This window comes from Nilaparvata lugens, chromosome 8 (genome assembly GCF_014356525.2).
Source record: "Nilaparvata lugens isolate BPH chromosome 8, ASM1435652v1, whole genome shotgun sequence".
NCBI lineage: Eukaryota > Metazoa > Arthropoda > Insecta > Hemiptera > Delphacidae > Nilaparvata > Nilaparvata lugens.
The window spans coordinates 5,619,591-5,646,634 of NC_052511.1; the positions used below are offsets into that span (position 1 = coordinate 5,619,591).

Consider the following 27,044-nt stretch of genomic DNA (forward strand, 5'->3'; position numbering starts at 1 on the left):
ATCAACATTACGAGAAGTGAGCTGTTCGATTGGCTGTCAATCGGCGACTGGCCACAATTATGCTTTGCGCATCACCGTATAATTGCCCCCCTCCACCACACAACGCTAGACAAGAAAGGGAAGCATTCATATAACGTCCGAACATGATCCATGGCCACAACTACCACAAAAACTATGTTCTAAACCAAACATTCCCGGGATTAAGGCCGGTAAGTACAAGGATTTTGCAAGAGCTACTTCAGTTCATCCCACTTGTGCACCACGCCTTCTACAACAGACTGAAAGTTCAGCGAGTTCGTCATCAGCCACAAAGAGGTCCACGTGACCGAAACACAGTTGAAGATGAGCCAAATTTTGATGTGTCAGACAATGAACCTGATCAAATTTTGGAGTGATTCAGACTGATCATTTTCTACTCCAAATTTAATCCATCTTTCAATAAATTGAGTAAAAATGTATTTTCAAACAGATTTTTATAAGATTGTATTTTCTCAAGATTGTAATATCAATTTGTATTCTCATACACTGTTTATAATTATTATCAAATAAAATGAAATTTCAGCTCTTCTATATTAGCCAGAGGTGATCATTATACAGTACTTGATTCAAATTATCCAATTCCTGAAAAACCCATCTCTGGCCTAACATGTGATCCGAACTCATGTTAGGCCAGAGATGTATTTGTTAGGAATGGAATAGGTTAAATTGAGTACTGTATAAAAATACCCTCCAAAATAGTGACCATCAGCTAACATAAAAGTACCGAAATTTCATTACTAAGCTTGAAATTTGGGAGCCAAATGGTATAAGTGATGCCTTTTATCACTAAGCACTACAAAAGCCATACGAATTTACTTTACTAAGCACTGATAAAATCCATGAAGAAATTTAATTTTTGATGAGAGACTGTTTCATAAATCAAGTTATATATTGATTAATTTAGCTGTGAAATTTTCAACATAATTCAGACATTGAATTTTCAAATAAAGTAATTCAACTTTAGAGGGCTTTTTCTCAAAACTTTTAGTGTCACTTGTACCACTTGACTTCTCACCCCCTCTAATTGATATTTCTAGGAATGTTAAGACCTAGTATTTTATCAATACTTCCATTTTGTGCACAAGAGAAACGAATGTTGAAAGAAGGAAAAGAAAGAGCTAGAGCTGGATTGAAATCGTACATGGCTGGAGGTTATAGGACAAAATTGGCGAATATCCTGATGGTATATGGAGACAAAGAGCCTCCCATCAGCAAATGCTTTGAGATGTGTCAAATATAAAGAGAAACAGGAAGGCCTTATGAAAAAGCAGGTGATGGAAGCAATTTTGAGAATAAAATATACAACTCCTTTTACAAAATGTACCCATAATGTGGTGCTTGATACATTTTTTGTGCATTATTGGACACCTCCACAGCTTAACTGCTACAGAGAAGTTTGCAAATCACGGCAAAGGACTGCGATATGTATAGATGCAACTGGCGGTGTTGTAAAAAAAAAATAAACGAACACTCAACAACAAATCGGGCTCGATTTTCTTGTACCAGGTAGTTTCTTCAGATGAGATTAATTTTCCAATCTGTCAAATGTTGTCGGAGAGGCATGATAATATAGCAATCCAATGCTGGTTGGAAGATTATAAAAGAACTGGTGCTCCAGTCCCAAATTCCATTGTTTGTGACCGCTCCAAAACCCTTCTGTCAGGAATTGTTAAATCTTTTGGTAACTGCATTAGTTTGGTAGATTATGTGAATAAATGTTATGCTGTATTTTTCGAGGATGGAAGTGAAGACTCACTTCCCACAACGTTCGTGAGGTGTGATAAAAAACATTACATGTTCGAAAATAATTAAGACCATGAGTTTTGGGATTAAAAATTTTTATATTCGGTCAATTGTGGAAATATTGAAATCCGGTGACATGCATTTGAATGGAAAAATGTTGGATACATTACATTCTTCTTCTTCTTCTTCCTTCCTCTTCACTCATCACCTTATCCTTTTCTCCTCCTAAATCTTTTTCTTCTTCAATATTTCGTTTCTCTTCTTCTTATTTTCCTTGTTCTCCTCGTCCACCTCCTTCTTCTACATATTCTTGGAAGCTCTATTACTTGTTTGTAAAAGCACAACTATAGGGAGAAGAACTGAAGGTGAAACTGTCTATGATGGCGATACACAATCAGAAATCGCGCGTACGTTTTTGAAAGAATCTTTCACAAACGTCGATTTTGATATATTTTGAACAATACCAGCGACATATAAGAGAGACAGAAGATGCAAGTTATAGAACAGGAAGCAATAATAGAAACATATTTCATGGACTACAAATATTCTAGCCAAAGTGAGAGAACAAGAAGTAGTAACAGGAGAGCATTATAATGCTTTGAACTGCCCTCAGCTGATAAATGAGATATTGAATTTGATCAGGACCTCCTAAATATTTAGGTCCTGATTTGATGCAAGATCTACCATTAGTTTCGTGTGTAATGTGTCCCTTTTTCAACCACAATGTTATTACAGTCGGCTCCGCCCCCGTTGAGTTTCTTTAATGTAGTCAGAAACAGAATGTAGTGTAAACAGAAGATGTGCGAGAAATGTTTAGTTGATGCTGTGATAATGGTAATATTGAGAATATTCAAGAAGACTATAAATCTCAGAAAGAAGTTTGAATAGTCATTCAAAGAGCATTAACAATTTCATACATGAGAGGAATCTGTGAGGATTTATCAAATAATAAATTGATATTTATTTATTTATTTATTCAAGGTGATACACATACTATAATTAGGAAAGAAAAAACAGGCAATTGCCCAAAACTTCTTCAGTTCCTGGATTTTCACATATTAAAAATGGTCCAAACAATTAGGTTAAGTTCAAATTTTGATTTCTGCCAAAGTTTCCGCACCATCCGAGGAAGATAACACAGATATAAAATTGATTTTGAATTTCACAATGTTGATATAAAGCCGAAAAACAATAATCAATCCGAAATTCAATTAAATTAATTGAAATAAATTAAAAAATTTGAAGACAAAAATTAGACACTCACTTTCAGCTACTTTACAGCTAATTTGTTGTAATTTATAGGGATATTATGACCTAGTATTTTATTCATATTTCCATTTTTATGAATATTAAAGAAGAAAATAAATCTCAAAAATATGCATATGTCTGTTGGTCCTTTTCTAATCATGTATTTGATTTGTGTATCGTTAAATATGAATAAATAAATAAGTAAGTCTTGCTTTCTCTCATTAGAAAACGTTGTGATATCACACATGATCTACAAGTGCATTCGACAAGGAGACACTGATAACAATGTGTCAATAAAGGTGGTAAAAATGTCAGTTTTGTCACAATGCATCAGTTCCTATCGAGAAAATGGCACACCATCACGCATGCGTGACAGCAGAATGTATATGCCCATACTGCAGCTTGTCACTACCAGAAGTTTCATAGCAGCTGGCACGCCACACCAAGCTCGCTACCGCGAAGTTTTAAAAATCGCTAGCCATGTATTCAGGTTGATCGCGCTACACCGAGTTCGCTACCGCGGCGGTAGTACGGCGCACTACCACCTACGACCGCCTGCTAGGCGATTCAACAAAAGTTCGCTGAGAGGTAGTACGGCGGACAAAGCGAGCTCAGTGTGGCGCGCTCAACCTGAATACATGGCAGGCGATTCGAAGAGGTAGCGTATGCGCACAGAGTGATGACTCATTCGGCGTTCCTCCTTGCAACACAACGCAACTAGTACGTCTCACTCCCACACTGTAGTTGGACTTTTCTTCAATTTGACGTCACTCTGTTCTCTTCCCACTTCCCAGAGATTTTCATCATTTTTTCTTCAATGGAGGAGAGCATCATAGAAAAGGTGAGAAAACGCCCAATAATTTGGAATTTTAGAAGCTCTGAATACAAGGATGCAGTGACAAAGGATAGGGAGTGGAAAAGAAACATTATATCCACATAGTAAGGGAAGCAAAACATCACAAAAAGTACCTAACCATCCTTGATAAAAATAATATTATATTCAATGAGCAAGTAAAAATTTAAATCAAACAAACTTTTCGTCCATATAATAATAATAACATCGAGTGACCTGGCTGGCTCAGGTCTGGTGTCAGTAAGCAAACGAATTTGCTTATTTAATTAAAATAATTGAGTAATATTTTCAATGTCGATTTTTCTTCAGCAGGAAGACACTTTCTGACAGAAAGTTTCCAGACTGATTTAGAATGCTTTCAATCAGGAAAAAAGACTAAAATACCTCAGAATCCCTTTTCTATTCCCTTTCCAGAATCCCAAGCTATTTTTGATCGCGTGTATTACGTAACGGAACCTTTTAAACAAAATACTGTACCCGCCCACTCCCAAGGTCATAAAATAATAGATCCCGACAAGAATGACCCTCTAGGGAATGTAGCCGAGCATCAACAGAGGATGGAGGACTATCATAAGAATCCATCTTTCAAGGGGATCATTCATTACAACAAAGGTCCCCTTCCAAAAGGGAACATCAAAAGCAGAGAGTTGAAGTCTTTCTTCAAAAGAAAAAAAAACTGAAGTTGTTAAACAAATGGAAACATCTGCAAATTCAAAATTTATTGTAATTTTTGTACTTTTGTTAACTTTATTATTTTAATTTTATTTTGCTCTGTGAAAATCATAAGTTTGTTTTTTTTCCTTTTCTCTTATTATATATATTTTTTAGTTTTAAATTACAGTATGTTATTATACTCAAGAGAAGGAACTTGTACTATAATATGTTGTATTTGTTTTGATGCAAAATAAAAATTATTTGATTTGATTATTTTGTGATTGTAGATTTATGTCTGTAAAATTATTTGGCAAATAAACTAAAATTTCAATTGGTACTTTTACCACTCTGGGTGACAAAATGGTCCGGTCATGTCCAAATTTGAACAATCTGCCTGTGTCGACTTGGTTGTTTCTCTACATCTCATCTTTTCAAAACGGTTCAGTCTCATCCACGTGCTGCTTCAATGATTAATGCAGACTTGACAAAATTCAATAATATCGTCATAAAAATGATCTCTCCCGCCAGTTTCAAGGTCAACATGATGCTCTGTCTGTCAGATGACCAACTTCCACCAACCACAGCGCTCCATTTCAAATCCAACGGACGCAGCGTTTCCCTCTCCAACTTTGAACCGTCGAGGAGCTTCCTCGGAGCTCCTGTGCCCTGCGAAGGCTCACTGCGACTGCAGACTGGTAGCTGAATAGTGTGTTCACGGACTCAGTGCGTTCTCGTTGCAATTTGCTATACTTTTCTAAATGTAGAGCTGCCTGGAAGAACGTTGTAAGGCACAAAAAATTCAAAACTGATATTTATCAGAGACAACTTTTGGTTTATAATAGCTGTATTCACGATGTAGGGACCAATAAAGCAACAATGCATCTATGGGATGAAACAGTTGCAAAAAGGGGCTCAAATGAAATAGCATCGGTACTTCTAAGTTACATCCTTGAAAATTTTCAACCTACACATCTGGGTCAAAATAGGAAGTTGATAATTTGGTCCGACCGCTGTATTGGACAGAACAATAACTGGCGAATGATTTCACTATTTCAGATGTTAGTCAACAAAAATTTCTTTAGCACCATTGATCAGAAGTTTTTAATCACAGGACACAGTTTCATGCCATGCGACCGAGATTTCTCCTTGATTGAGAGAAGAAAAAAAACAGCTTCAGCTTTTGTTCCCTTTGAATGGGTTGAAGTAATATCAAATGCCAGGCCATCCAAACCATTTGAAGTTAAAGTGATGGAGCAGGAAGATTTCAAAAATTTCGATGTAATAGAAAAGCAGCTATGTAGGACTAATATCAAAATAACCGATTCTGTGTGGAACCAACTGACAGCTGATGATCCAACAACAATGAAGATGAGATCAAAGCACAATATCCTTGCTTTTTCGAAACTTATTTCATTGATCAAAGTAAAACGAGGCAGAATGGCCAAATTTGTAGATATAGAACCCACTGATTTGCCCTCATTGTATTCAGATACTTTGCCAATATCAGATGAAAAAAGAAAAGATCTTTGTGAAATGAGCAAATTTTTGCCTCCAGGAAAAGGCTATGAACAATTTTATTTGAATTTAAAATCAGTTTAACTATGCTTTGGATTCTATAATTAAATATTTATCATGTAGTTTCACATCATTCCATGTTTTGTTTTTTTTTAAATTGAATATTATGTGCAGTATTAAAATATAGTGTGCCTTACAACGTTTTACTTCTTTGGTGCCTTACAACCTTATTCCACACTTACCTATCCAAAATCTCATATATCTTTTGACACAGATTTTTCTATAGCTTGAAATACATACAAACACTTTCTATTCTATCAGTCTTTTGAAAAAGAGTAAAAAAATCGAGAAAATTGCAGTTTTCTGGGAAGCAAATAGTTTTTTTCAGTTTTCTCGAAATTCAAGAATTTGTTGCTTAAAACGTTCTTCCAGGCAGCTCTACAAATACTCTTGCAATACTTTTGCAATACTCGTTGCAACACTCTTCTAGAAGTGCGTTCCGTGTGAAACCGTAAGTACCCTATTTCAATTCCATTACAAATTAATCTCTTTTCCGTTCTTAGACTCGCATTTCCCCAACTTTGAATCATAGGTACTAAAACATAGTTTAATTGATTCATTAAAGCATAACTCCTTGATAGAAATGAGATAGTTTTTCCTCCATTGAAAAACTCAGCTTTATGTTCAAGAGTGGATTAATTACTTTAAAAGCTTCAAATACTGACCTTCAACCTAATTGGTGTTGATATCAATTTTCTATCATTGACCTTGTAGTGATTTTAAGTTATCCCAACACACCTTCTCAGTTCAACGTTCCAAATCGTATTTTCATTTTCACAGATCTTTTCATAAAATTTAATGAATTATTGTTCAGGGTGTCTCAATAACTGAAAATAATTATATTTCCTATCCATTTAGAAGCTCTCGAATCCATGTTGCTTAACATATCAGAGTCCCAGTAGTGATTTTGTATGCATGTTTTGTATTTTTATTAAAACCATTTTTACTATTTATGAATTATGTCTATTCTCAAGCACCATGTTTCAAATTCAAATTTTATTCAATCAAATTCACAATATTTACAAATTATGAGAAAAAATAATACAGCTTAACAATATTAGAAATAAGTTGATATTTTATAAAGTACATAAAAGTCTAATTTATTAAACAATAACATCAGACAAGAATTCGAACATGCTAAACCAGGATTAATTTGTTTAGGAGTTTCTGGATAATTTCGAGCGCAAAAAGAAAGGCGTTATGTTCTATTAATTTGCATCGGTGGTTAAAAGACATCTTCTTCTGTGTGACATTCAGTTTTGTGCTCACGAAAAACTCATCTTTCCAAACAAACTTTCTCAAAGAAAAACTAAACCATCGCTCCCACAATCTCTTTCAATCAACCTTCCTCATCCAACTCGTATACGATTGAAATCACCAATCATGAAGCTCTCGCTAAACTTGCAAAAAAGTTACAGCCTGTTATCATTACGCCTGAAGCACCTGAACCGTCCGCCGACACAGACTTCTTCAAAAGGCTTAATATGGCTGCTAAATTGGAAACAAACACAGGACTCCGGTTCACTATCGACGTGCAACCCGACCTCAGATTTCCGATGTACTTTTGCATCTATGACGTTATTAGGACATTTCTGCTCCTTGATGTCAAAAAACATTGAAAAACATCGAGAATCATAAAAAAAATCACCTGATCATCTAATGGTTCTAGCCTTGTAGTTACGTAAGCGACGGCAATACTTTCATAAAGTGAACAATAAAAATAATTATGCTTCCTGCAAACAATTGAATCAGAATTCAGTTTATAGTCTACTTGTAGTGGGGTAGAATCAAGTTCACATTCAAGTAGAAGATTTTTTTGAAATAACATTCTTCAAAACGCGAGTATAATGTCAACAAAAGATTTAATGGCATTGGCATTAATTATAATTATTATTTTATGGTTGTTGAATGTTTTGTGACGTAGGATAAGATTACCCTGATATGCTTTGATGAAATCCAAGCTCACGCTCATCCAAACATTTAGTTTTAGTAATTTCATAGAAAAGAATATGTTTTTATTTCACAGAAAAACAAATAAAATACGGCACAACAATAGTAGATAGTGGACCCACTTATCTATAAAGCTTGGTACATAATAAATATTCTTGCAGGAATGGACCAGGTGAGTGCTGACATGATCAAGGCGGCTGGGATACCTGGTTTGCAGTGGCTCCACAGAGTTATCAACAAGGTGTGGCAGGAGAACAAAATACTAAAGGATTGGACAAGGGAATGATCATACCAATATTTAAGAAGGGAAGCAGGCGGAAGTGTGGGAATTACAGAGGAATAACCCTGCTCTCGCATGGGTTGAAGATTACAGAAAGGATAATTGAAGGGAGACTGAGGTCGGTAATTGAACCTCAACTGGAGGAAGAACAGTATGGATTCAGAAAGAACAGAGCCACTACTGACTTGATAAGTAGGCATAATATTGTTTATTAAACCTTGTTTTCTAATTCTCAAATCCACGTTTAATGCAATAATCTAAGTATGTTTAGTTTGAGTTATTTCATTGGTTCCTAAGTTTTCAGATCCTCAAGTCATCAGATTCTCAATATTATCTGTTTCCAAGATGAAGGATATATACAGTCTTGCTGAAGCCTTCATCCAACTTGTCTTGGAGTCAAACTCGTTTTATGTATTACCTTCACGATTTTGGATCCGAAATAATATTCATGTGTAATGATTTTTCTTGTTATAATTCAATTTCATATTATAATGTACTCTTTGTAAAAAAGAGATTATCTCATCTTTATTCTAAAAAGAAGTCAGGATTCCCAACTCGTCCAATAATTGAGATCAAGTTTGCGTCCTGTCATCCCAAAACAATTAATCTACGAACCACCTACAATGGTGTTTGGAATTCGTTCATCATCAAAGAGTCAAAGAGGGTAAAAGGAGTCAAATTTCAACTGCATTTCCAGCAAATGCCTACTCTGATTTTTAGAATGTATCAAATGAAAAATACTTTGCGTTCGGAAAGTCCCTGTGCACCAAGTGAAATGACGAGAATAGTTTCACGGTTAGGTTGGTAGCGCTGTAAGTAGAGCACCTATTGTGGGACCAATTTTTTTCGCAAACACAGTCAATAGTGAACGTTATTGTTCAGACATTTTAAGGAACTTTACGCATCAATTAACACAAGTGGAAATGAGTAATTGTTGGTTCCAACAAGACGGGGCAACAGCACATACATCTAACATCTCAATGGCTTTCCTGCGCAACGTGTTTGGTGAACGAATAATTTCAAAAAATTGTGGCTTGCAAGATCTCCTGATCTGACTACCCCCGATTTCTTTTTATGTGTGCAAGTAGCCTAAATGTCTGACTTGATTACATTTAATTGTTATTGAAATGTTCCGTCTTCTTATTCTTATTCTTCTTCTTATTCAATATTTTTGTTTCTTTTAATATCATTCATTACTAGTTTATGTACTTATTTCCTTTTGTAGGGTCACTCAAGGTTTAAAAATAAAAAACTCTGTAACCCTCTTTTGTTAGTACTGTCACCTGGTCATATGGGACATATATATGATTCATATATTTATCTCATATTGATCAGGATTTTAGAGTTTTAATTTACGAAAAGTTTAATGAACGGTGTTTCTGCCTTTGAACAGTTTTGTCATCGACAGAAAGATTGTTTATTTCACTTGTTATCAAAATTATTGTAGCTTCTCTTTTGTTTTTCATAACAAACTTGCTCGCTTGTGCGACGGATAAAAATATGTATTTGAAATGGCTTCATGTTTGGCATTGACTGAGTTATATATTAATACCCAAAATTTTACTAGTGTGGTGTGTGAGCTCGTTCGATAGGACTGTGAGTAAAAGTCCGGCTGTTCTGGTGAGTTTCTGAAATTGTATTTTCGTGGATATTCGGGGCTTGAGCTTGGAGTCGTTACTGCAGTGGAGACTTGTAGTGGTGATGGTGCACCGGAGTACCACCCCGCCTCTACCATCATCCCATACCTAGATGGTAATACAAACTTCAATTACACAAAGTCGCCAATCAATGTGACATTACGTGAACAGCTATTTGGTGACGGGAATGGCATGTTATTGCCTACCTATTATGATGATAATGGAATTCCAAACATGGACAACGTAACAAATAAGATTCTCTGCGCTCGTAGTTTGCTGGCAGATTTCACTGCAAATCCGCCACGATTCCCAAAGCGAGAGGAGGTCAATGAGCTGATCACTATGATCAGTACGTATGCCCAGGCTTCCTACACGCAAATTTACATAAATTACTTTGAGTTGATTTTTAAGACCTCACTTAGTGTGTACTCAGACTCAGTCGTGAGGAAGAAAATTGAGTCGGAGTTCGTTCAACCGATCCCACTAGGAAGTTGCAAGTCTTCATTCCTTGCACTCCAAATGATGATGGCGTATAAGGAGAGGCCTTTACGAATTAAGGATCCTTCATTTTTTGAGGGAATCTCTCCAGCAATCTCAGCGTCAATTTTCATATATTTCTACCAAGCATTAAACCTCCTGTCCAGGTCCTACGAAAGAGCCAGCGGGAAGATGGTTCAAATGAACATCTCTAGAGGTGCGAGGATTCAAAAAGCTGAAGATCTAACAAAGATGGTCACTGGTCTGGACTCTTTCAGTTTACAAACAACGTTGCTGCTTCCAGAGAGAGACCTTGACCGATTGGACCAAATAATCACTACCGCCGTACCGGTTGAAAACTTGAAGGTTTTGTCACACCTAACTAAAGCTATGTCCCAAGTCAGTGCTATCGTACAAAACTTGAATAGGCATGACGGTATAGTCGACAAAATATACATCGTCCGAAATGCTTTAAGCTGTGTGAACCCTGATGGGTTAAGTCCAGAGGCCGTTTTGGCTTCCACGGCTCCTTTCAAATCACAACTCAGGGTCGTTAAAACAATCAGTTCGTGGGAAGCTTTCCTGCAGTACACACGCACTCCTCTGAAAAATCAGAGAGTTATTGACCCGGATCCAGAGTATAAGAGGGACTTCAATGGGCTTTGTGAGTTTGTGAGTTCTGATTTAGTCCGGCACAATAAAAGTAGGACGATCGATGCTATCGAAGTTTGCATGACTGCGAAAGTGAAGCTTGACATTCAATATGTTACCCGTATGATGGAGATTGTCGAGTCCAAGAAATTCCGTTATAGTGACCTGATATCATTAGTCAGACCTATGGAGAACGAGGCTTTCGGTTGGGATAACTACAAGCTTCCCATAATACCAATCAAAGTACTGATAAATGATTTGTCAATGGTCAAGAATCTCAAGCCCACGTCGCTTGATACTATAGTTGTGTGCTTAGCTAGTTGCGGAGGCTCAGAAGTTGTGATTACGAGGGAGCAACTCGACGCCTTGAATCTTTTTGAAGTTAAGTCTATCCATGAATATATCAGGGATTTGGGGGAGTCCGATGGTAGCAAGCATTCGATGGTAGCAAATTTTCAACAATCCAATGGATTACATAATGAAGAGGAACGATGTTGCGTTTAGAGGATTCTGGGAATATTGCCTCGGAGTCGAAATTATAAAAAAGATTGGATTGAAACTTTTAGTCGACGTCGATACTATCTCAAATGAGGTCGAAATGGATAAATGCAAAATTGTAGATTTTTCAAAGATTGCTGGTCGTAATTTAGACGAGATCATTAGCGCGATATACTCTCCGATCGATCGATACCAGTTGAGGGATCAATGCAAACGTGTGTTTGTTGATGAGCGTTGTGGTACTGCTGGGCGTATCCCTAAGTGCTTTCAAAGTCCTGATGTTACTGATACATTAGGCAACTACCGGACAGCGTTCCTTCCCATAACTGCGGAGGAGCGACAACTCTTGGAAATTGCTGAGTCAATGTTCGCTGATCAATACATACATCCTATAACTGTGCTGAAATATGTCGAGAGTAAGATTCTCCCAATCACGTGCACCATCTCTGAGTCCACTCGAGATAAGTATAATTCAATTGGCACTCAAGTCAGGTGTCCCAATGTATGCGTTGGTACTGTGAAGTATGACGGGCTCTATAGATGGCCTGCAATCATTAGAAATTTCCAGTCTCTTATCAACAGAGATTTATTCACATCGTTCGAACTCCTGGACGGAAGCGCTATTGCAAGGTCTTTCGGTACTATAGTCCATACATCTATGACATCAGAGTGAAAGGGCACTGAGTACATCAATTACATAAGCATCTATGATATTGCTCACGTAATTCTAGATTTGTATAAAACTTATGTAAATTGTAACCTATATTCGTGCTCATTAGGAAGCAGCACTTTAATGTTTGTTATGGGTGACGTGTACTTGCCCATGATGTGGCTTCTGATGCAGCCACTGATCGTACCAAACACCCTGACTTTAAGCGAACGCTTGGACATCAACAATGCATTTGCGAATTTTATCTTGGTGTACAAGGTTACTGAGGATTTCAAGATTGAGATGATCTGGTCCGGATTTCCCCGAACTTACGATGCCCTATGGAGGAATGGGATAGATTATCTAGCACGTATGGAGACCGACTTTGGGAATCAATTACTTGGAAGCGGTAAACCGTGCAACAAATCCGTCGGTGAGTTTCTGAAATTGTATTTTCGTGGATATTCGGGGCTTGAGCTTGGAGTCGTTACTGCAGTGGAGACTTGTAGTGGTGATGGTGCACCGGAGTACCACCCCGCCTCTACCATCATCCCATACCTAGATGGTAATACAAACTTCAATTACACAAAGTCGCCAATCAATGTGACATTACGTGAACAGCTATTTGGTGACGGGAATGGCATGTTATTGCCTACCTATTATGATGATAATGGAATTCCAAACATGGACAACGTAACAAATAAGATTCTCTGCACTCGTAGTTTGCTGGCAGATTTCACTGCAAATCCGCCACAATTCCCAAAGCGAGAGGAGGTCAATGAGCTGATCACTATGATCAGTACGTATGCCCAGGCTTCCTACACGCAAATTTACATAAATTACTTTGAGTTGATTTTTAAGACCTCACTTAGTGTGTACTCAGACTCAGTCGTGAGGAAGAAAATTGAGTCGGAGTTCGTTCAACCGATCCCACTAGGAAGTTGCAAGTCTTCATTCCTTGCACTCCAAATGATGATGGCGTATAAGGAGAGGCCTTTACGAATTAAGGATCCTTCATTTTTTGAGGGAATCTCTCCAGCAATCTCAGCGTCAATTTTCATATATTTCTACCAAGCATTAAACCTCCTGTCCAGGTCCTACGAAAGAGCCAGCGGGAAGATGGTTCAAATGAACATCTCTAGAGGTGCGAGGATTCAAAAAGCTGAAGATCTAACAAAGATGGTCACTGGTCTGGACTCTTTCAGTTTACAAACAACGTTGCTGCTTCCAGAGAGAGACCTTGACCGATTGGACCAAATAATCACTACCGCCGTACCGGTTGAAAACTTGAAGGTTTTGTCACACCTAACTAAAGCTATGTCCCAAGTCAGTGCTATCGTACAAAACTTGAATAGGCATGACGGTATAGTCGACAAAATATACATCGTCCGAAATGCTTTAAGCTGTGTGAACCCTGATGGGTTAAGTCCAGAGGCCGTTTTGGCTTCCACGGCTCCTTTCAAATCACAACTCAGGGTCGTTAAAACAATCAGTTCGTGGGAAGCTTTCCTGCAGTACACACGCACTCCTCTGAAAAATCAGAGAGTTATTGACCCGGATCCAGAGTATAAGAGGGACTTCAATGGGCTTTGTGAGTTTGTGAGTTCTGATTTAGTCCGGCACAATAAAAGTAGGACGATCGATGCTATCGAAGTTTGCATGACTGCGAAAGTGAAGCTTGACATTCAATATGTTACCCGTATGATGGAGATTGTCGAGTCCGAGAAATTCCGTTATAGTGACCTGATATCATTAGTCAGACCTATGGAGAACGAGGCTTTCGGTTGGGATAACTACAAGCTTCCCATAATACCAATCAAAGTACTGATAAATGATTTGTCAATGGTCAAGAATCTCAAGCCCACGTCGCTTGATACTATAGTTGTGTGCTTAGCTAGTTGCGGAGGCTCGGAAGTTGTGATTACGAGGGAGCAACTCGACGCCTTGAATCTTTTTGAAGTTAAGTCTATCCATGAATATATCAGGGATTTGGGGGAGTCCGATGGTAGCAAGCATTCGATGGTAGCAAATTTTCAACAATCCAATGGATTACATAATGAAGAGGAACGATGTTGCGTTTAGAGGATTCTGGGAATATTGCCTCGGAGTCGAAATTATAAAAAAGATTGGATTGAAACTTTTAGTCGACGTCGATACTATCTCAAATGAGGTCGAAATGGATAAATGCAAAATTGTAGATTTTTCAAAGATTGCTGGTCGTAATTTAGACGAGATCATTAGCGCGATATACTCTCCGATCGATCGATACCAGTTGAGGGATCAATGCAAACGTGTGTTTGTTGATGAGCGTTGTGGTACTGCTGGGCGTATCCCTAAGTGCTTTCAAAGTCCTGATGTTACTGATACATTAGGCAACTACCGGACAGCGTTCCTTCCCATAACTGCGGAGGAGCGACAACTCTTGGACATTGCTGAGTCGATGTTCGCTGATCAATACGTACATCCTATAACTGTGCTGAAATATGTCGAGAGTAAGATTCTCCCAATCACGTGCACCATCTCTGAGTCCACTCGAGATAAGTATAATTCAATTGGCACTCAAGTCAGGTGTCCCAATGTATGCGTTGGTACTGTGAAGTATGACGGGCTCTATAGATGGCCTGCAATCATTAGAAATTTCCAGTCTCTTATCAACAGAGATTTATTCACATCGTTCGAACTCCTGGACGGAAGCGCTATTGCAAGGTCTTTCGGTACTATAGTCCATACATCTATGACATCAGAGCGAAAGGGCACTGAGTACATCAATTACATAAGCATCTATGATATTGCTCATGTAATTCTAGATTTGTATAAAACTTATGTAAATTGTAACCTATATTCGTGCTCATTAGGAAGCAGCACTTTAATGTTTGTTATGGGTGACGTGTACTTGCCCATGATGTGGCTTCTGATGCAGCCACTGATCGTACCAAACACCCTGACTTTAAGCGAACGCTTGGACATCAACAATGCATTTGCGAATTTTATCTTGGTGTACAAGGTTACTGAGGATTTCAAGATTGAGATGATCCGGTCCGGATTTCCCCGAACTTACGATGCCCTATGGAGGAATGGGATAGATTATCTAGCACGTATGGAGACCGACTTTGGGAATCAATTACTTGGAAGCGGTAAACCGTGCAACAAATCCGTCGGTGAGTTTCTGAAATTGTATTTTCGTGGATATTCGGGGCTTGAGCTTGGAGTCGTTACTGCAGTGGAGACTTGTAGTGGTGATGGTGCACCGGAGTACCACCCCGCCTCTACCATCATCCCATACCTAGATGGTAATACAAACTTCAATTACACAAAGTCGCCAATCAATGTGACATTACGTGAACAGCTATTTGGTGACGGGAATGGCATGTTATTGCCTACCTATTATGATGATAATGGAATTCCAAACATGGACAACGTAACAAATAAGATTCTCTGCACTCGTAGTTTGCTGGCAGATTTCACTGCAAATCCGCCACAATTCCCAAAGCGAGAGGAGGTCAATGAGCTGATCACTATGATCAGTACGTATGCCCAGGCTTCCTACACGCAAATTTACATAAATTACTTTGAGTTGATTTTTAAGACCTCACTTAGTGTGTACTCAGACTCAGTCGTGAGGAAGAAAATTGAGTCGGAGTTCGTTCAACCGATCCCACTAGGAAGTTGCAAGTCTTCATTCCTTGCACTCCAAATGATGATGGCGTATAAGGAGAGGCCTTTACGAATTAAGGATCCTTCATTTTTTGAGGGAATCTCTCCAGCAATCTCAGCGTCAATTTTCATATATTTCTACCAAGCATTAAACCTCCTGTCCAGGTCCTACGAAAGAGCCAGCGGGAAGATGGTTCAAATGAACATCTCTAGAGGTGCGAGGATTCAAAAAGCTGAAGATCTAACAAAGATGGTCACTGGTCTGGACTCTTTCAGTTTACAAACAACGTTGCTGCTTCCAGAGAGAGACCTTGACCGATTGGACCAAATAATCACTACCGCCGTACCGGTTGAAAACTTGAAGGTTTTGTCACACCTAACTAAAGCTATGTCCCAAGTCAGTGCTATCGTACAAAACTTGAATAGGCATGACGGTATAGTCGACAAAATATACATCGTCCGAAATGCTTTAAGCTGTGTGAACCCTGATGGGTTAAGTCCAGAGGCCGTTTTGGCTTCCACGGCTCCTTTCAAATCACAACTCAGGGTCGTTAAAACAATCAGTTCGTGGGAAGCTTTCCTGCAGTACACACGCACTCCTCTGAAAAATCAGAGAGTTATTGACCCGGATCCAGAGTATAAGAGGGACTTCAATGGGCTTTGTGAGTTTGTGAGTTCTGATTTAGTCCGGCACAATAAAAGTAGGACGATCGATGCTATCGAAGTTTGCATGACTGCGAAAGTGAAGCTTGACATTCAATATGTTACCCGTATGATGGAGATTGTCGAGTCCGAGAAATTCCGTTATAGTGACCTGATATCATTAGTCAGACCTATGGAGAACGAGGCTTTCGGTTGGGATAACTACAAGCTTCCCATAATACCAATCAAAGTACTGATAAATGATTTGTCAATGGTCAAGAATCTCAAGCCCACGTCGCTTGATACTATAGTTGTGTGCTTAGCTAGTTGCGGAGGCTCGGAAGTTGTGATTACGAGGGAGCAACTCGACGCCTTGAATCTTTTTGAAGTTAAGTCTATCCATGAATATATCAGGGATTTGGGGGAGTCCGATGGTAGCAAGCATTCGATGGTAGCAAATTTTCAACAATCCAATGGATTACATAATGAAGAGGAACGATGTTGCGTTTAGAGGATTCTGGGAATATTGCCTCGGAGTCGAAATTATAAAAAAGATTGGATTGAAACTTTTAGTCGACGTCGATACTATCTCAAATGAGGTCGAAATGGATAAATGCAAAATTGTAGATTTTTCAAAGATTGCTGGTCGTAATTTAGACGAGATCATTAGCGCGATATACTCTCCGATCGATCGATACCAGTTGAGGGATCAATGCAAACGTGTGTTTGTTGATGAGCGTTGTGGTACTGCTGGGCGTATCCCTAAGTGCTTTCAAAGTCCTGATGTTACTGATACATTAGGCAACTACCGGACAGCGTTCCTTCCCATAACTGCGGAGGAGCGACAACTCTTGGACATTGCTGAGTCGATGTTCGCTGATCAATACGTACATCCTATAACTGTGCTGAAATATGTCGAGAGTAAGATTCTCCCAATCACGTGCACCATCTCTGAGTCCACTCGAGATAAGTATAATTCAATTGGCACTCAAGTCAGGTGTCCCAATGTATGCGTTGGTACTGTGAAGTATGACGGGCTCTATAGATGGCCTGCAATCATTAGAAATTTCCAGTCTCTTATCAACAGAGATTTATTCACATCGTTCGAACTCCTGGACGGAAGCGCTATTGCAAGGTCTTTCGGTACTATAGTCCATACATCTATGACATCAGAGTGAAAGGGCACTGAGTACATCAATTACATAAGCATCTATGATATTGCTCACGTAATTCTAGATTTGTATAAAACTTATGTAAATTGTAACCTATATTCGTGCTCATTAGGAAGCAGCACTTTAATGTTTGTTATGGGTGACGTGTACTTGCCCATGATGTGGCTTCTGATGCAGCCACTGATCGTACCAAACACCCTGACTTTAAGCGAACGCTTGGACATCAACAATGCATTTGCGAATTTTATCTTGGTGTACAAGGTTACTGAGGATTTCAAGATTGAGATGATCCGGTCCGGATTTCCCCGAACTTACGATGCCCTATGGAGGAATGGGATAGATTATCTAGCACGTATGGAGACCGACTTTGGGAATCAATTACGTGGAAGCGGTAAACCGTGCAACAAATCCGTCGGTGAGTTTCTGAAATTGTATTTTCGTGGATATTCGGGGCTTGAGCTTGGAGTCGTTACTGCAGTGGAGACTTGTAGTGGTGATGGTGCACCGGAGTACCACCCCGCCTCTACCATCATCCCATACCTAGATGGTAATACAAACTTCAATTACACAAAGTCGCCAATCAATGTGACATTACGTGAACAGCTATTTGGTGACGGGAATGGCATGTTATTGCCTACCTATTATGATGATAATGGAATTCCAAACATGGACAACGTAACAAATAAGATTCTCTGCGCTCGTAGTTTGCTGGCAGATTTCACTGCAAATCCGCCACGATTCCCAAAGCGAGAGGAGGTCAATGAGCTGATCACTATGATCAGTACGTATGCCCAGGCTTCCTACACGCAAATTTACATAAATTACTTTGAGTTGATTTTTAAGACCTCACTTAGTGTGTACTCAGACTCAGTCGTGAGGAAGAAAATTGAGTCGGAGTTCGTTCAACCGATCCCACTAGGAAGTTGCAAGTCTTCATTCCTTGCACTCCAAATGATGATGGCGTATAAGGAGAGGCCTTTACGAATTAAGGATCCTTCATTTTTTGAGGGAATCTCTCCAGCAATCTCAGCGTCAATTTTCATATATTTCTACCAAGCATTAAACCTCCTGTCCAGGTCCTACGAAAGAGCCAGCGGGAAGATGGTTCAAATGAACATCTCTAGAGGTGCGAGGATTCAAAAAGCTGAAGATCTAACAAAGATGGTCACTGGTCTGGACTCTTTCAGTTTACAAACAACGTTGCTGCTTCCAGAGAGAGACCTTGACCGATTGGACCAAATAATCACTACCGCCGTACCGGTTGAAAACTTGAAGGTTTTGTCACACCTAACTAAAGCTATGTCCCAAGTCAGTGCTATCGTACAAAACTTGAATAGGCATGACGGTATAGTCGACAAAATATACATCGTCCGAAATGCTTTAAGCTGTGTGAACCCTGATGGGTTAAGTCCAGAGGCCGTTTTGGCTTCCACGGCTCCTTTCAAATCACAACTCAGGGTCGTTAAATTCCATAAAATTGAGAAATTATAAACCTCAACATGTTTGATTTTCCTATGACAATCAATTAAAAAAGTAAAAATGTAATGTTTTTCATGTTTTTATAACGATTTTTTCATGTTCTAATGTTATCCTTGAGTACAATAATATTTTTATATGGTACAATGCTATGATTATATAAGTTTTCAACGTGATTTAGGGTACTATTATATGTAAAATTGTTTATCTTAGTTTATTGTACCATTTTTATTGTTTATTTTTGCTCAATAAATTAGAAAATAGTGAATTGTCACAATTGTTACACTTTTTTTCTCGGAACCGTTCAGACCCAGGTCTCACAATTGTGACAGTACCCCCCCAAGGGCCCCCATAATAGGAAAAAAATATAAAAATTTTTTTCACTCATCTTTGGACATCAATAAAAGATTTATCAGAGAAAATTTATAGATTTATCACTTTTGTGGCTTCAGGTCTGTAAGGGTTAATAAAAAAAAACTATTGATCCTAAAATTGAAAGGAATAATAATTGGAAATATCAACTCAAGTCAAGTGGTAGTCAAATGTCAATCTGTCGTTCGTTCCTGTTGAATCTGTATCAATTCAAGGGGCCAAAGCGTTTAAGGCTCCTTCAGTCTAAAATTTTGAATAGTGAACCTTTGGATGACAAAAGGGGAAAACATGAAAACCGCAATAGAATTGCCCCAAATGTATATGCTTTGGCCATGGACCATCTAAAATCTATCCCGCATAAGCCAGCTCACTATACTTATATCAAAACCAACAGACTATACTTTGAAAACCCTGATTTGTCAATAAAGATCATTCACGATCTTTTCAAAGAGTACTTCAAGGAAAAGACGGGTACTGCACTTAAAATGCAATACAAAAAGTATTTTAAGTTCTTCAGGGAAACAAACTTTGAATTCAAAAAACCCAAAACAGATACATGCGATTTTTGTCGTGAATACCAGATAAAACTTGAACGAAATCCCAATGATGCTTGTAATTTAGAATACAACATTCACAAACGAAAATTTAATGCTTACTTAAAGATGAAAAATGAATTTATTAGTCAAGCTAAAGAAGGCACTGAAGTCCTGGTAATTGAATTCGACTATGCTCAGAATTTTCCGCTACCAAAACTTACAGTCACTTCACAGTTTTACAAGAGACTATTGTGGCTGTATCTGTTCCGTGTTCATGTTCACAACGATGATTCTGCTTTCATGTACACTTTTCTTGAGTCAAAATGTAAAAAAGGAGCCAATACAGTCGCATCATTTGAAGTCTCTACTAGTTGTTTGAGTGCAAATATCCACCAGTATTTGATATAATGAGTCTGAGTTTCACCAAACTCACGTCAATACTTAGTAATCTCCAGTTAACACTAACTGATGACTTCAACGAAAGATTAAGAAATTTGATTTCAACACCGAAAACTAATGCTACGTTACTAAACGACAGATTAGAGTGGATCAGGGTGGCAGTGAGCCGCCATGACACTTGTTTCACGTTGTAAGCTTGTAAAACCTAACCTAGAAAATCCAACTAGATTCCGAAACCACAAGTTTCGTTTACAAAATGAGTGGAGATTAGCCTACACATTTTAGTAATTGATAATATTTATAGTGCAGTTTTTTTGGTGTATGATTTAATAAACTGCTGCTTCTCCTTTGCTGAGAAATCAACACTTTTGGACCTCTGTAGCTGATTGATGAAATTTAAATAAGGATATATTGTTTTAATAATTTTCCAGTTTTTTTTTTTTGTAAATAATACGTAAAATTTCAAAAGCCCCAGAATGTCTTCTAGCCTTTCTGTCAATGTTGTGTTGGCTAAAGGTAACAAAAGAAAAAGGGACCCAACATTCACGAACAGTGGAAGAACGCATTTAGTCAATCTTATTGAAAAATACTTCAAAAGAGTTGAGAGTAAAAAAACAGATGCTGTATCTAGTAGGACAAAGTTCCAACATTGGCTCAAGAATTTAATGCCACTACCGACTACATTCAGAGGGAAGTGTGCTCATTAAGGACTTTGTGGGACAATATGAAAAAAGACCAAAACAACAATGACAGTTATAAACAGCAACAAACATGCTGTTAAATTAATAATTAAACATATAACCTCAAAACAAACTAGTTTCAACATGACAGTAAACAGAACGCCGAAATTTTTTCTCAACGAGAGATTACAGATGTTAACTGACCAAATTTGACCGGTCAACTATATAACGGCTCATTAGCTCTTAAGCCTAGTTCATTCGATGGCAATTATTGGCGAGACAAATGTCATAAGGCAACTGACTGGCATGAAATTATTGTCTTCGTATAAACACTTCAGGCCAATTGTCTTGCCAACTATCCCGACAGTTAGCCCGAAATTCAACTGTCTCCGGGAGTAGACTGAGGACAACTGCCCCCCCCTGTGAATTTTTTTTTATTTTTTTTCCCTGTGAATTCAATTTATTTGCCATATATACAAGATTTATACAATTACAAATCCCCCCCACCACAAATGGAATCTCAATTGTCTCGCCATTTGGCGCCGTATGAACGGTGCAGGCCAGTGCGCTGTCTGGGCCAGATGCCCACTTGCTTGTGCGTGGGTAATAGAACGTGCGTTGGTGAATTGATGAAATCAAACGTCCATGCCATCGGCGGGATTCAAACCCACAAAACACGCGGTACAAGCAGACCGACGTTTGTGACGCTTTTAGCACTAGACCAACCCATCCGGCAATTTTAAATTTGAGTTTATAAGTGTATATATAAATTGTGTGATTTCTGTATTTGATTTTTATATATAAATACATATTCATCACAATTGTCAGTGTTCCAACTACATTTTTGCTATTATTCCAATATTTGGTTGGCTGAGATCTTCAAGATCATTAAAAATGTATTTATAACTTACTTACTGTAAGATTAAGGACACAAAGCAATATTCTCTAGAATCGGAAATATTCTGAAGATTTGAAATATTCTCTAGATCTGAAATAATCTGAGTAGAAAACGAGTGGAAGTCGTCCTAATAAGTCCTATTGTTTGAAATGAGACTATAAAAATATTGGACTATTATAATGGCCCTATACAATTCTATAAAAAGGTCAGCACTGTTGTACAGAGACAAAAATCTAGATAAGTTTCATGAAAAACTAATTAAATGGAAAATTAATGATTATTTTTGGTCCGGACACACAAAATTTAAACAAACTGATTTGGAATGTTTGCTAAAATAATATCCACCATCATTCCATTCATTTCCATCAATATACATAAACATACAAGAGTAAAGCTGGGAGTACACCGGTTAGTCAAGACAAGACATGATCAGACACGTTTAGTCACAATACTTCTCATAGTTGCTTATGAAGACATCATGTCTAATTGCAATGACTAATCAGTGTGAGTTGCGTCATAAGCAACTATGTGAAGTATTGTGACTAAACGTGACTAGTCTTGTCTTGTCTTGACTAACTGGCCTAATGCAATAGCACTACCTCCGTAAACAACGGAGGTAGTGGCTATAGTCACTAAACAACTTAATGATACTCCGTACTTATTTCATACAATCAGAAAAATGTGCTACAAAATATATTCTACCAGACTCGATTAAAACTGTATAAAACTTTTGTTCAAGTTGTCATCATTCTAAATGGTCATCATTTGGATGAACACTATTGTCTAAACAAATCTGAAATTTCAAAGATAATCCAATTCTCAACTAAGCATGCAAGCTTAAACCAATAATAAAGATAATTATAAATATTCCTTGAAATAAATATCACAGATTGTAAATATCACAGCTTAAAAGTATGTGGTGAATCACAATATTTTCATCACAGCAACTAGAATCAATTTGCAAGTTTTCCAAATATTTATCATAAAACTAGAATCAATAGAATTGATTCAACTAGAATCAATTTAGAATTACTGCAAGTTTTTCCAAATATTTATCATATCACAGTATGTCTAAGTTCATACAATCACAGTTATTATAAAATGGTTTATAAAATTGTCAAAAGTTATTTCATCGACTAGACTATACAATTTCATGCACATATACAACAAAATAAAGCATTTATAAATGAAGATTGAAATCAGAATTACAAAACATTCTTCTTCTTTGTTAATAAATCACAGAAATGTTTCCTGCATGGATGGGGTTAGACCAAACTAGCATACAGCTAGAGCAAGAATTCTAGAGCATAAAACACACAGAAACCACTCGATATATAAGTGAAACATGACAAATTATGTTTCCAAAAGTGTATGAATCTATTGTTAGTTCTGATGGCTTTAGAGCTTTCAAACAGGCTTTATTCAGATTTTCATTAATCTTTGTTCAGAAGAAGCATTCGCTTGATTGGTCCATCCCCAGCCTATGATAGGACACATAAAGATTATTTTTATAATTCTGAGTATAAGAGAATACTTAGCATGAACACACAAGTGTGTTGTAATACAAAAGTGAAATATCAATGACAAGATGAAATTTGTTAATGAAAAACGATAAAAAACCTAATAGTTGTTGATCAGCAATTAATTATTGGAATAAGTTTAGAAAAATTAAGAAGATTTGATATTCAAAAAATAGCTGTCTCATTGGAGTGTATTAGCATCAAGAAATTGATGTCAATCATTCAAACTTTGGATATATCAATACTGCAGGAAATATATGGTTATTATAGATATAGATAAAATCCAACAAGTTAGTATTTACCATATTTTTGTACTCTTACTATGTATTATTAATCATTGTGATTATTTTGTTATGGAAGAAACAATTTTTGGAAGAAATCCTGTAAGCTTAGATGTTTTCATAAATAAATAACTATGGGGAATTAGGCCAATTTACATAAAAAAGACGTGAGACGGACTTTTTTCAATCTCAAAAAATTAAAATGAATAAACAAATAACTATGAGGAATTAGACCAATTGTCATACGACAAGGATGTAGTGCATAAGTGGCACGGACTTTTTTCACTCCTATATAAACATATGGTCCAATACAAACAGAAGAGACATGGCGCCACGTCACTTCAGTGTGTATTGGGCCTTGTGTTTAAATAAGAGTGGCGTGGAAGTGACAAAATTAAGCGCCACATTCGTGCCGTACGCCATTTTTGTGTAGATTTGGCCTAAAACTATCTTGTTCACTTTAATCATCTAATTTTGATACTTCAAAATAACCTATTGAGTCAACGCGTTCTTTTCAAGACAAAAGCGAAAGGAAACTAGTTAATTCATTGAAAGATTAATATTTAATACACTGTAATTTAATTATCTTCAAGATGTAGTACCGGTTGCACAAAAGCCGGTTAAATTTTAACCGTGATTAATTCCACAAGAACCAATCAGAGAAGCCGTCTTTTCAAAAACGCCTTCTCCGATTGGTTCTCGAAGTTAATCACGGTTAAAATTTAACCGGCTTATGTGCAACCGGGCCTTTTTATCATGTTTGTAATTTATTATTGTGATTCTAATCAAATTATGAATGTTTTATTCACGTATTGTCATCATTGAAACTTCTTGGATAATTACTTTTTTTAGTAAAATGAAACATCATTTTTCTAATTGACACACGGTTGAACAGAAGCCAGTTAAATTTTAATCGCAACTAAAAGTCTCAAGCTTTCTTTTCAAAAAGTCTTCTCGTGGCATTTAATTATGATTAAACAGGTTTTGTACAACCGGGCCTAAAACCATCTTTAAGCGACATAATTTAGTAGCTCTATAAGATATCAAGCTATCCATTTACATATTGTTATAAACCGCTAAGGTTTATGATAATTGAAAAAGATTCAATTCCCTTATTCATGCTTTACCGTATATCAAATCAACTAATCTTCAGTGAACAAAATTCAAGGATAATTACAGTCAACACAATAATAATATCTAAGCTAAACTATAGCAGTCAACTTTGGTTTTTTGATAGACAAACGAGAAATTACGTTGAACATTCAACTATTTTCTGTGGAGTATAAAACGCTTTTGAATGAAAATGTCTATTGCAATTTGCACAAATATAAGTCGATGGAGAGAGAACACTGAGTCGTCGAAAGCAGTCTCTTCAATTTCACAAAAATAGGTCGATAAAATGTGAGAATTCGTCGTTATTCGGTTATCACACAACTGGAGAAAGCTGGATGTCGTAAAGTTCATAGATTGATTCCAGTTGTGAATTTACGAGTTAATAAATATTCAAAAAAATCCAATTGATAAATAAATATTTCTAATATCACTACACATCTAAATAATAACAAAACAGCATACTTCAGTGACTTTCAATGTCACAATCACCCATGACAAGACAAAAACTATCATATCAATCCAAGCCGAAATTTATTGTGATAGAAAATTCTGGTTGAGCATTTCTATGGATATGAATAAGTGCAACAATATTGCTCAACTTGAAAATTCTATTACAATGTGTCGGTTCAGGCTTGTATTAAAACTTGAATAACCACGTAAGTGATGTGATTTTTCACAATACAATAAGACAAAAATCCAACAATTCAACTTCTATTCATGAAGTGATTATTGAATATTATAACACATTTTGTACACAGGATATACTAGTACTGTTCAGCATTGCCATAGAATTATGGAAAGACAAAAATAATTTCCCTTTTACAATAAAATGTAATATTATGGTATTGTGGTACATCAGAAATCAATTCAAGAAGGAGCAATATTGGATATATAACTAATAATTATTATTAAATGGTGGAATTATTTCACAGCCACGTCTGTACTTTTAGGAATTTGGTAACTCTTGTAGACTTACTCATTATTATTAAATTATCAATAACATTGTAGTATCTACAATACAACACTGGCAAATCTAAATAAATCATCAATGAAATTAGAATATTCGATCATAATAAGAATACATAAATATTATGTAAAAAACGTATAAAATTTGTATTTACATACAAATTCATTTAGATAAACCCCAGGAGAAAAAACTCCGCTAGGTATTTGTAAGTTGTAAAAGCTTTCCTAAAAATAGTGCTGTATGTTGCTCTTTTCAACCTATTAATTTTCTGTACTCTACTCCTTCATGGAAGAAGTAAGTAAAATTCTATACATAGAGAACCAAAAAACAATACCTCTAATAATAGAAAAAATTGTATAAAATAATATTTTTTCTAATCATAGAAAAAATATTCAAGATCATTGAATGAGCATTCAAAACATACAACTCAACTGTCAAAAATATCAATACTTTAAAGTTCAATACAAATGCTTTTGACAGAGATAAAACGTAGATGAATTGAGAGTAGAATTTTCGTTTCTACAAGAAATATCCCAATAATTTGAATACTCATCGACGATAAATACTAGGATAACAATTACAAAAATGTATAAAATTCATGCTCAATATTCTAGATATCGACGATTGGTTGTCGAGTGACACTCTTGTATTTTATCCACAACTTATACGACTATACAAATCAGATAATAATATAACACATCAAATAGGTCTCGAGGAAGACATTCAAGATAATCGGTCCAATTGAAATCGGTAAACTACAATACCTGACACTAGCGTAGTTGTCCGCAGTGTAATAAGAAGACGCGGGGTCGGAGGGGTTGATGGGCCCCCCTGGGATCTGCCCCCTCGGGGGCGGCGGCTTTCGCACCAGCGACTGGAATCTGCCTCTTCCGCCTCCGCGACGATAACGCATCTCAGATTCGTGATACAGCATTGCTTCGTGGTCTTTCGGATATCGTGAGTATCTAAAACATAACCGATACAATATTATCAAAAAGCGAACAATTCAACCACTCAAATTTATGAGAACGATCACAGAAGTTCAAGAGCAGCATGCTACAAATCGTTCCTCTGATGCCG

General features: G+C 37.1%; 1 protein-coding gene across 1 annotated transcript in view; it reads right to left on the minus strand.

Moving 5' to 3' along the window:
* The window catches only part of LOC111064432 (E3 ubiquitin-protein ligase RBBP6), a 107,317-nt gene that overhangs the window by 40,686 nt on the left and 39,587 nt on the right, over positions 1 to 27,044 (minus strand). Inside the window, exon 15 of the mRNA XM_039435060.1 lies at positions 26,729 to 26,929. Coding sequence (XP_039290994.1) covers positions 26,729 to 26,929 — 201 coding nt within the window. The remainder of the gene's footprint in view (positions 1 to 26,728; positions 26,930 to 27,044) is intronic.